This window comes from Sabethes cyaneus, chromosome 3 (assembly GCF_943734655.1).
Source record: "Sabethes cyaneus chromosome 3, idSabCyanKW18_F2, whole genome shotgun sequence".
Lineage (NCBI taxonomy): Eukaryota > Metazoa > Arthropoda > Insecta > Diptera > Culicidae > Sabethes > Sabethes cyaneus.
In genome coordinates, this window is record NC_071355.1 from 159,336,652 (window position 1) to 159,348,827 (window position 12,176).

Sequence of the window (12,176 nt, forward strand, 5' to 3'; positions counted from 1 at the left end):
CTGAATACTATACAAATGCATCAATTAAAAATAGCAAAGTTTAGATCAAGCATTTAGATTTAACCATAAATGTTGCAAGACGGTAGGTACAATGCAAAAATAATTGTGTTCAATTCAAAATTGCCCGATTACGAGTAGCCCAGATTCCAGATTCGAGATAAGTTTGGAATGTGCACTCACACTGATCGTGGATGAAATAATTCCAAGCATCGCAACAATCATTCCGCCGGAGTAGGACTACTGAACTGCTGCAACGGTCATCTCGAACGCACCACGAGAACGTGTGGTGCTGGCTGACATGATCCAATTGTTTCAATTGACCAGTAATCATCCCAATCAAGTGGGTGCCGACATCCTCGCTTGCTGTTAAAAATTTAATCCCCTTATCCATGCGTGCTCAAATGATAATACACAAATCGCCCCGGCTGACGGGTGCAAGCCTTCTGATATCAGTTGGTAGCACATCATTTCGAAATCCACTCCCGACAAAGCCAAACAAACAGGAGCAACTGTTTCGCAACGGTGGTAATCCTTTCGATTGGCACAAACAAAGTACACTTAATCCCGCAATTCTAAATTAATTACGAAATATATTGATTTATTAGAGCCACTACATCGTTAGAAACCCGGCACAAGACGCACGTCAGGAGTCGTTTATCTTCATGACACGATAGGTAATAAGCCGGTGACATCCACGCAGTCGCTGTCAAACGAGCGCAAATTGCACAACCAAGTGATTACGAAACAAAATCACGTGATTTGTTCGAATATGCAAATTCAAAGATTGTCGCATTCGCGACAGGTTCCTGAGGCTGTTGACGTAATTTTTCTTAAAAATGAAAATGAGGAAAAACTTCGCGCATTTTCCCGGCTTGACAATCTAATGTGTGACAACACGCACATCAGCAGGTGCTTGTGTTTTGCGCGCTTCGCGTCATCCATAATCGCCCAATCGAATATAGACAAAAATCGGACGTCCACCCGGACCGTTTAAATACTGTCGGTTGAGTTTTCAAAAAGTCACTTTTCCGGCAAATTATGACTAAAACTAGCAGCTGCGAAAGGGTTCCAGATTGTGCTCGCTCGCTCAAATCAGATGCTTTGAAAAGGTTTCAAAAATGAAAAACACATCTCGACACTAGGACATGACGCGTGCGGTGCTGGTAGCTACTTAGTAGCCGATCGTGTGTTTATACTGATGGACAGATATCATAACCGATTACAGTTTGATTGATTGATCAACTGACGTAGGAGCCAATCAATCAAGCGGGGAAGCGGCCTGCTTGCAGTCGTGCGATACGGTTCGAATTGTTTGGAGCAAGCTACTTCATACAAACAGGCCCGATAGGATGCACTGTTGTCCCGAATTAGAGTGCGATTGTTTCGGAGTCCTAATCAAAACTGGCTGGGCCAGTGATAACCGGGGTCTCGTGATTGTTTCTAACAGCGTGGAATCAAGCGGACATTGAATTTTAAGTTCAATACACGTGACGGTGTGGGATCCGATGTGTACGCTGATTAGAACGACAGAGCAAATTTACCGGACACTTTAGTTAGTCCGATCTTATGGAGCCAGTTGGTACACAAGATTTATGTGAGTAGCAATAGATAAAGCTTTTCCCTTCTGTTTACCTTTCCCAACACTTCACCTCACTAGTAAGTCATAAATCAAACCTAGTTTTGAATAATTTCGTTCAATTAATTATATTTACATATCTTTATAATATTAACCGACTGCTGGATTAATAAATTTTCTCTCAATACTGATAGCAAATGCAGTCTGTACAAGCACATATATGTATAGTGGAACCAGTAATCATGCGTCTGGCCTTAACGTACTGTAAGCTTAATAAATTTAGATTTAAGAGATTGATAGCGCTTCTAAATAATACTTTTATTACGATCGATGAAACGAGAGATTCTCAAAAATTCTATTTGCGAAGGGTTTTAAGGTCTACTTCAGAGAAATACCTAAGTGAGCGCAAATTTGCATTGCTCCTCTAAAGTTATGTAAGGTTAGGTGAAACTAAAAAATAATAAAGGTGTACCAGGAAAAAATGCGAAAAAAATATTTCAACTTTAATATTGGGTTAATTTGAGAACTAATGACCTATTTTTGTTACATAAATTTGAGAACTAATGACTTATTTTTGTATTCAGTGTATTTGTTTATGTTAGCCTCCCAGTTGGCTTCGAGATATGACGCTGGTCTAATAAGCCAGTCATTGTATGTTCGAATCTCGACTGGGAGAGGATGTTAGAGTCAATAGGATCGTAGCAACTGGTCCTGCAATTGTCCTGCACTCTAACAGCTGGCTGCGAAGTCTGTCGTATAAAAACAGAAGGTCAAGTTTCGATAACGGAATTTGATAAAGAAGCAAAAAGCTATAAAGCCGTTCTCTGAAGAAAACGGGTTCGGCATCCATGCTGTGTCCAACAGCCTCAAGGACCGGTTCATTTCACCGAGGAAGTTTGGGGATATTCAGGAGCAAGTGAAATTGAAGTTCCAAATCCAGCATCCTGCCGGTGTCATGATGTTTGGCTTCAATATCAATATCGAAGTATATGTCGGTATTTTGAAAGACCAAGTGCTTCCCTGGGGCTAACTTCGCTTAGAATCAATACGTTGTCCTACAACAGGATGAAGCACCATATCACACGTTAAATCGGACCCAACAATGGCTAATAGAAAACATGAAGTTTTGGCCGAATGATTTTTGGTCCCCTAGCAGTCCGGACCATAACCCCTTTGGATTATTCGATTTGGGAATATATTGAGCGATATATTGAGACTTCGTCCGGGCATATCTTGCTCGACTTTGGCCAACAAGGTGAGAAATGAGTTGAATTCCTACCCAGTCTAAGAGTATCCAGCCCGGATGAAGTGGGATTGTACCATGTACCTACAGATGCTGTCGACCAACAGGAGAATGAGAGTTTCTACAGCCAGCTGAACAGTGCGGTTGAAAAATCCCTAAGGGGGACATTAAAATCCACTTGGACGACTTCAACGCGAAGATTGCCTCAAACAATGCGGACTTGAACGCGTCATGCATGGATCGCCAGGGTCTAGGCGAGATGAGCGAAAACGGGGAGCTCTTTGGAACTGTTTCCTGCGACGGCAGAATCGAAAACCAAATTAACCACATCTGCATTAGTCGAAAATGGCGAAGGAGCCTTCTTGATGTACGCGACAAATGCAGTGCTGATATTGCATCGGACCACCCACCCCTATTCTGTATTTCGAACGGATGGGGTTTTCGAACGAAACTGGATGGTATTCTTCAATCCGCCAGTAAAATCTAATGGGCAAAACAACAAGTCGAACGAAATAAAGACCCGTTCGAAATACAGAATAAAGGTGATCATCTTGTTATCGCTGAGACACGTTTGCGCGTCGCGCGTATTGGTCAAGGTCCCCAAAAAGAAGACCTAACTGAATGCGGGAACTGGCATCATATCACGTTGCTCTGTATTACTCTCTAATGTAATTTTTAACCGGATCCAAAAGAAGATCAACGCTACTCTACGATGGCAGGAAGCTAGATTCCGTGCAGGTCGATCATGTATAGACCATATGAGATCCTAGTTGGAGACATTGAAGGTAGACCAAATCGAAGATTGCCTGGAAACCTCTAAGGATGGAGCAGCTAAATGACCTCGACCTTGCCGAAGACATTGTCTTGCTCGCAAAACTCCGAATCGATATGCAAAGCAAATTAGACGACCTGTGCGAGAGCTCCCAGTCAGCAAGTCACACAGTCAAATTAGTAAAGACTAAGTCTATGGTAGTGAACACTGACAATCTCACCAGCTTCACAGTAGCCAGTAGCGGGACAACAAGTTCAGTAGGCCCAACAAGCCTTTCAATATCTTGGTAGTTAGACCATGCCCATTGATAGTACCAAGATAGCCATATAGTCAGGTCTGCCTTTGCATGTCTGTGAAACATTTGGTGCTCAAACCAGATCACTCTACATACCAAACCCCGAATTTTCAACACAAACGTTGAATCCGTCTTGCTGTACTCCTGAAAACGTGGTGGGTCTGGACGGAGACAACGCAAAAACTGCAAGTATTTATCAATCGTTGCTGGCGATATATCATTCGTGCCTGGCAACTGGATAACCAACGAGGAACTCCATCCTCGATATCATCAACGGCCGATAGCAACAGAAATTCAAGAATGTAGGTGGAAGTGGATAGGACACACCTTGCGAAGGGGAGCGAATGAGATCTACAGAGAAGTACTCAACTGGAATCCACAAAGACAACGTAGAAAAGGCAGACTCAGAGGCTCATGGCAACATTGCTTAGCCGGGCAACATCCGGGCTGTTAATGAGAACCTGTCCTGTCGACAGGTGAAAGCCATGACGGGTAACGGTCGGCAGCGGACATACCTGACTTCATTGCTTTGTTCTATCGGATCAGCGAACACAAGGCAAAAAGTAAGTAAATAAGCCATTGTAGAAAACTTGACTGCGATCTTGGATCGGGAAACTTCTTGGAATCTATCATTTGTCGGTTACCCGGGAGGTAAAGTCATTCAAGGATAGCCAGACTACTCTACGGTGGTCAGGCTGTGGCGGAAGACAGCAAATCAGATGAAGTCCAGCAAGGTGTTGAGTCTGTTCAAGTGTCGACCAACGCTTTCGATTCATGAAGAATGCAGATCTTTCCATCTGGTTTGCCCGTAAACCATGAAACGTGCCAGCCTCCACGTCTTGAAGCTCCGGAAGGCACCAAACCGGTAGGACCAAAACCCGCAGATGGTGAACAACTTCCATTTTTTATATATTTTGCTAAATAGTTGCACTTTTCAGTTAATATATGAAGAAATAACATTTTTTAGAGAAAATAATTCACGATAATGCAAGGGACGAATGGTCTTTTTCCTTAACTGGCGTAAATAGCATGAATTCTCAAATTCGCGTCAAAAAACTTGCGAATTTCGAACTACGCGTAAAAATAGACGTGTAGAGCTAGAGCATAACCACGTTAGTTCCGAAAATCGCTTAAGTAAAACCGCTTATTTCCAAAATTTACGTTGAAAGCGGCGTAAACTCCACAATTTGCGTAAAAATAGTCACGCTAAAAACCATAAAAAGCAACTCCAGTATATCTATATTTCCATGGTTGCTATCACAATTATCCTCTAACGTAGAACCTAAATATTGGTAATCGACTGAATTTATACGGCTCTCAAAATGTCACATTGAATTGTTAACAAAGTTGAGTAATTCTCGTTGAAACGAGGCCACTACTGACACGAAGTCTTCAAATATTGGAATTTTCGGTACTTGATTGGTTGAAAATGGTTAAAAAAATGAGATTCACATTTTTAATACCTCGAAACAGTGAACCCGTCGTTCGCCAAGAGGCCCGAAAGATGAATTTTTAGCACCTTGATATCTGTATCATGTGATGTTTCCTAAATTTGTAATTAAACAACATGGTTCTGTAAAAAAGAAGAATTGTGCTCTGAAATAGAGTAAAAATATGTAAGCGGCCATCTTGGATTTGGTTGCCATATTGGATTTTATCAAAAAACCGTCGTTTTCACCATGAGCTCTCCAACCGAATTGAGTTTTAAGACCACCATTCATTGGAAAGTTGAGAAAACCAAATCCACACAACTAATTACCTGCAGCAAAGTTCACAATTTCTATATAATTATAGTGATATTTGCAAAATGTGCTACGAAATAAATTTCAAACGCCATGGTTTTGTAAAGAGGAAGAATACAGCGTTCAAATAAAGGGAAAACAAAAAATTAGCGGCGGCAGGCTGAAAACCTCTCAAATATAGAATAAAAAAAAACAAAAAAATGGCGGCCACTTTGGACTTGGTGGCCATTTTGAATTTTTTTTAAATTGCCATTTTCGCCATAATCCCCTGAACCGATTTTCATTTTAGGACCACCATTGGAAAGTAAAGAAAAAAGATGACTGCCAAACAAAATTTTTACTCCATTTGAAAGTCCTTTCCTTCTTTAATTGTTTCATTGCAAATTCAGAAAATATCACATGATATCGACCTCAAGGTTTGGTTCTACTTTTTTTAACTTTCGGGCTCCCTGACGAACGTTTCGGGGTATTAAAAGTGTAGATCTCATTTTTTAAGCATTTTCAATCAATCAAGTACAAAAGTTCTAATATTTGAAGATCTCGCGGCCCCGTTTTAGCGAAAATTACTCAGATACTAGTTACTGGACAGCTCCCAACTATGCTGCATAACTTCAAAGCAAACATGTTTACTGAGATTTCAACTTTTTTATTGCAAAAGAAGGCAAATTTCAAAAAAACGTTTTTTTATTGATTATTTCGAAATACAAACATTTTATGAATAAGGCATAAGGGTCTAAAGCAGTTTGGATGAACTCCAAAAATTAATAAAGTTACAGGTAGATTTGTACCGCTCGAATGAAAAATTCACAGCATTTTGCAAAATTATCGGACAAAAATGAACGAAAGGCCTCAGAACCTTATAAAGTTTTGCACACAAGCATAGTTTATGGACTTATTAATGAATGTAATATTTTAAAAAAATCGAGTTCTTTTATTTTTTTAGAAAAAACCAAAGGAAATTTTTCTTTTTTACTTTTCAACTTCTAAACAAAGCATCGCAGAATAATTTTGGAGATAAAAGAAAGTAATCTAGGAATGTTCTAATAATTAGAATACTTTTTGAATATTTTTTTTCTTATTTGCTAATATATGATCTTTCAGTGACAAGAAACTCGTTCTTCCTAAATTTTCAAATATTCATATCTCAGAAACCAAGCATTACAGAGTGAACATTCTTTATGAAAAATGTAAGTATATTTTCTTAGCTATCCAAGAAAAATATTATCTGGAAAAAATTATTCAGAAAATTTGCCCCAGTGGTGGAACATTCCAAAAAAGGTCGGGAAAAGTTTGTTCTAATTCTTAGAAAATTTTTAAAATATTTTTTTCTTCTCCAATTTATAGGTTTTTAGAGACAAAATTATCACGATAGCGTTATGTTTTGTTTCTAGACTATGGCACGTATGCAAAATTGTCTGAAATTCTCGTTAATTTTGAAAAATCTCTTTTAGTGTGTCCTCTTTATAATGTTTTCCAACAACTAGTATAAAACATACAAAATAAACATGAAGTAAATCACTTTAATATACGTCCATAATACGTCCAATAATTGAGCTCTTGATATGTTTGAAACAGAAAATTTTATGCCGAGCTTATATTCAATTGGTAAATCAATTTTGATCCAGTCCATATTTTTTCTGCCGTAATTAAGTTTTTTTACACCCCTCCCCCCCAATAAAAAAATGGTGTACATGAGTAATAATTTTTGTGTAAAACCAATTGTCTGTGGACTCTACAAACTAAAAAAAATCTATTTTACCTTGTTTGGGAAGGTATTTGCCTAGAAAATAATCATGCAAATATTGAAAGCAAGAATAAATTCAGTGTTCACGATTAAACTTTAAGTAAAAACGCTTAATTTTTTTACTTTAAAAAATCTATTTTTTTCGCATCGTCTTCTTCACTGGCCCAACATCGGAAGGACAAACATTTTATAAAACATTTGTAATGGCCTTAAATAAACCTTCAGAATTCAATTACAAAATATTCTTAACAAATTGAAAAACGTGCATCAATTTTTCGAATGTTTTGATTTACAAAATAGTAATTTTTCCTTTCAGTTTTTTTGTCAATTTTTTATAAATTTAGAAAAAACAGCAGTTTTTCTTAATTTACATATTTTACGTAATAATTTTAAAAATTGGCGTGAAAATACAAATTTTTGGAATTATTATTTGACGATATTCATGAAAAATCCCTCTCCAACACTATGATTCCAAAGGTACCAGTTACGTAAGCACGCAAATATTTATGTAAATCTAAGGGAGATTCACCTGATAGTAATAATAATCTACCGGCATATACAACTACACGTCGGGAATACAATATTTATTGAAGCAACGCTAGAACAAGCCACTCAATCTACGCGCAGCTCGGATTGCAAACTCGAACGTTGCTGCCGTCGCGTCGTCATTAGATCGACTGTTACTGATTTAATTACGAAAGTTTTCCCAATCCAGGCAACTTGTTTGATTTCTATTGCCGCTGCCTGCCACTAACTACTATACTCGGATCGGATGATGCACCATAACTATTGAACAGCGATTGCAACAAAAAAATCTACTCCATTAAGGTACTTACCATTCAGTTCAGTGTATCCCCAAACGTTGCTCATTTTTCTCCGCTGTTCGTTTGTTTGTTTGCGTTAGTACCTTTGACAGCTGGTTCAGTAGTAACCGGCAATTTAAAATTAAATATTTATCAGAAACTTTCCAATCCACACCTCACGCCTCGCGTAGCTTGATATCGATGAAAGAATTAGCAGGAATCAACCGTGCGCAGTAAATAACAACTCACTCGCGAACTTTAAGCCTAGAGTTCAGCCCTGACCACTTCCACTGTGTTGCACTTCACTGCAACTCGCACTTTTCCCTGCAGCACACTGGGATTTTTAGAATTCCTCTCGTTGATACGCACGACTGAAGCTGCGTGCACCAGCTTTTTTTTCGCCCCTTTGATAAGATCAAATGTAGTTTTCGAATCGCACGACCTCAGTGCAGTGCACTAATTTCACCGTTGATATGTGTCACTTGTCCAGTATCAACAGACAAAGCAAAGGTTCAGTTGCAATATTTAGCCTGATAGCGAGAATGTGCGTCCGTACTATGGTAAAGGTAGCGCTCAACTGATTGACGAGTAAGCTCAGAAGACTTCAAAGCAGCACTTTATATACACGGCAATGGTTCATTATCGGCACTCTACCATTCGTGTGAGTCGGAAAGGCCGACCGCGGTTCGTTCGCTCGCGGATCCATGTAGAACGCCTACGGTAGTGCAACTGATAGCGGTTCGGTGTTAGTGCGGTGCCTTGGAGGGCGGATCTCTTGTTAAATGTGACTCGGAAAAAAGTCCCAAAGAATTAGGTGGAGTCGTTCTAAATAATGTAGAATTAAACAAAATATACTTTAAAATCTTGAGAAAAAGATTTACTGATTATGGGACAATGAAATAATTCGAAAATAATAAATGTAATGTAAATCTTCAACACTGCAAGATTGTAAAATGCCTGTATATTTTACTTTTACTTTTTACTTTATACAAAATAAAGTTTTAGGTTCGTTGTAAAAGATACAGATTAACTCATTTTTTAAATTTCATCAGAATCAAATACATTTTCTATCGCAATAGGGTAATGAGGTATCCGGATTTCCATCCTTATCATAGAGCCTTAACATCATAATAAAATCATGTGTGTATGAACTTCCGTATATCGTTGTACCGATAACAGATTGCGGATTTAAGGCAAAGTGATCAATCATTAACTCATATCAAAGCTTTTGAAATACATACTTTCGAAAATAAATCAATTAGATGAAGTGATAATGTTTACCCTATAACCTTATCATTTTTTATCCAAATCCGGAACAAATTTCTTAGGATTTGTAATCGCTGATTTGAGCTCGGTATGAGATAATTGTCAATCGCTATACTGTCGAGCGCGGTTATTTCTGATGTGCAACCTGCCTTACAGGGTGGTAAGGGTTATTTGGGTACAGTGGGTATTTCGTGTAAAGTTGACTTTAACGTTTTTTAAGGGTAATCATGTGACATTTGAGTGATGCAATTTGTTTTGAAACATCGTTTTCGTGCTACTACAATTATAAGCTCGAAACAAGAACTGATACTAAACTTATATTTGAAAAAAAAAATCAAATCTTGTTGGATTTTGAAACAACTCAAATATGTCAATGGCAGATTTATCACCCGCACCAAAAAATTCGAAGAAACGGATATAGCGAATATGGGAGAACATTCGTTGCGCAATTCGAGCCAGTGGCCAAAGAAAATAAAGCTTGAGTCTTTTAATATCTGGACGCAAATAAACGGATCTGTCTCGGAACCAAGTTAATGAATGCGCTATTTTCCATACCATCTTGAAGGTGGCAGTCATTTAAGTGACCTTCCCGAAGACCGCAACTTTCTAGATAGTCAGCAGCGCAAGATACAGCTTATATAAGAATGCTACATATACGCTAGCGCCACGTAGTGAGTCAATTCTGCGCTGATTTCCATACCATCTTGAAGGCGGCAGTCATTTAAGTAACTTTCCCGAATACGTTAATTCAAATTTCGGACGTAAAACGAAAGGACGTTAATTCAAATTTCGGACGTAAAACGAGAGGACGTTAATTTAAGTTTTGGCCGTAAAAAAAGTGGACGTTAATTCAAATTTTGGACGTAAAACGAGAGGACGTTGATTCAAATTTTGGACGTAGAAAAGGTGACGTAACACGAAATCACGTAAAATGAGCGGACGTAAAACGAGATTCTATGTACTTTACTGCCTTATACTGAGTTGACAGTCAAATAAACATTAGCATCACTACGGGTCCCTCCTGAATTGTCTTGTCCATCATTTTCGAAAGAAATTAATCTAAATGTAATGCTTGATTATGAAAACGTTCAAAACTATTCTCGGGTAAGAAAGTCGTTGATTTTCCTCGCTTTGAGAATTGAGAATTAAGAATTTAGAATGAAACGTTCAAAACTATTCTCGGGTAAGAAAGTCGTTGATTTTCCTCGCTTTGAGAATTCTGTGTCACGTCACATGTACAAATACAAAACAACAGTTTCGAACAAATTCTTGCAGGACCTATATGGATACAATCTGCAAAGGGAAAGGATGACCGCTCATTTTTCGATGACGTTTCACCTTCAGGACATCAATTTGGACTAATTTCAATCTTGTTAAAGGCGGTTGAAGAAAAGGGGTGGTATTATACCTTAAGAAAAATGTTTACCTTCAGGACATCACATTGGACTAGGTTTAATGCTAAAACGATAACATCGGTTGAAGACGAGGGGTGGTTTTGCACTCTGAGGTACTTCCCAAGCACAGGTTTAAGCGCCGTAAAGAATCTTCGACCTATTGGGACGAGGAGTTTCTGTCACATTTTTGCAAAAAACACGTGCAATCATGATCAGGATGCGAAGATTTCTAGTTGGACAATGCTTCATTATTTTCAGTTTTCCAATAGTGTACACTTACGAAATGATAGCGTTCTTCATTTGAGCCAATTCTTAGAAGATGTTCCGATCGATTGGTGCAAAACTATTGAAAATCGATCGGGAAACCGCTAAGCTCTTAGCGTTCAAAACCTGACCACTTTTCGAGAGATTTTTTGGAATGACGCCCTACCCAGCCAAACCTTGCCGTAAGACGTAGTCCTACGTCAATAAATTTTTTTAAATGCGTCAATCTTGTCGAAAATCTTTGATAAAGTTGAAATCATTCCCAAAAAATGCGATCGTTTTTGTTTTATTGTAAACAAATTAACAAATATCTACAGTACTATTTTAATTACAGATAAGTTCAACTAATCGATAGCAAATTTTCTCACCTTTCTTATGAAAAAAAGAGATTTAAAATTGATGCACTACAGCCAGAGTTATTTGTATTCTTGTGCATGTACTTTCTTTCTTCAAGCAGAATCTAAGCCAGAAACTTTAGTGCATATCTCAAAAACTATCCCAATTTAAATTTTTCTGACCTCATTTTTGGATTCAGCGGCCAATTTCACATGAAAAATCACCTTCAGCTTACTGAGCTTACGCTTTTTGTTTTATTTTGTTCATGGTTTATGTTTATGTTTATGTTTATGTTTATGTTTATGTTTATGTTTATGTTTATGTTTATGTTTATGTTTATGTTTATGTTTATGTTTATGTTTATGTTTATGTTTATGTTTATGTTTATGTTTATGTTTATGTTTATGTTTATGTTTATGTTTATGTTTATGTTTATGTTTATGTTTATGTTTATGTTTATGTTTATGTTTATGTTTATGTTTATGTTTATGTTTATGTTTATGTTTATGTTTATGTTTATGTTTATGTTTATGTTTATGTTTATGTTTATGTTTATGTTTATGTTTATGTTTATGTTTATGTTTATGTTTATGTTTATGTTTATGTTTATGTTTATGTTTATGTTTATGTTTATGTTTATGTTTATGTTTATGTTTATGTTTATGTTTATGTTTATGTTTATGTTTATGTTTATGTTTATGTTTATGTTTATGTTTATGTTTATGTTTATGTTTATGTTTA

General features: G+C 37.4%; 1 protein-coding gene across 1 annotated transcript in view; it reads right to left on the bottom strand.

Moving 5' to 3' along the window:
• LOC128741173 (carbonic anhydrase 2) overlaps nt 1-8,751 on the bottom strand; it is a 57,184-nt gene extending 48,433 nt beyond the window's left edge. Inside the window, exon 1 of the mRNA XM_053836790.1 lies at nt 8,209-8,751. Within this exon, the coding sequence (XP_053692765.1) occupies nt 8,209-8,242 (34 nt within the window). The 5' untranslated portion in view covers nt 8,243-8,751. The remainder of the gene's footprint in view (nt 1-8,208) is intronic.
• Nucleotides 8,752-12,176: the final 3,425 nt, after the last annotated feature.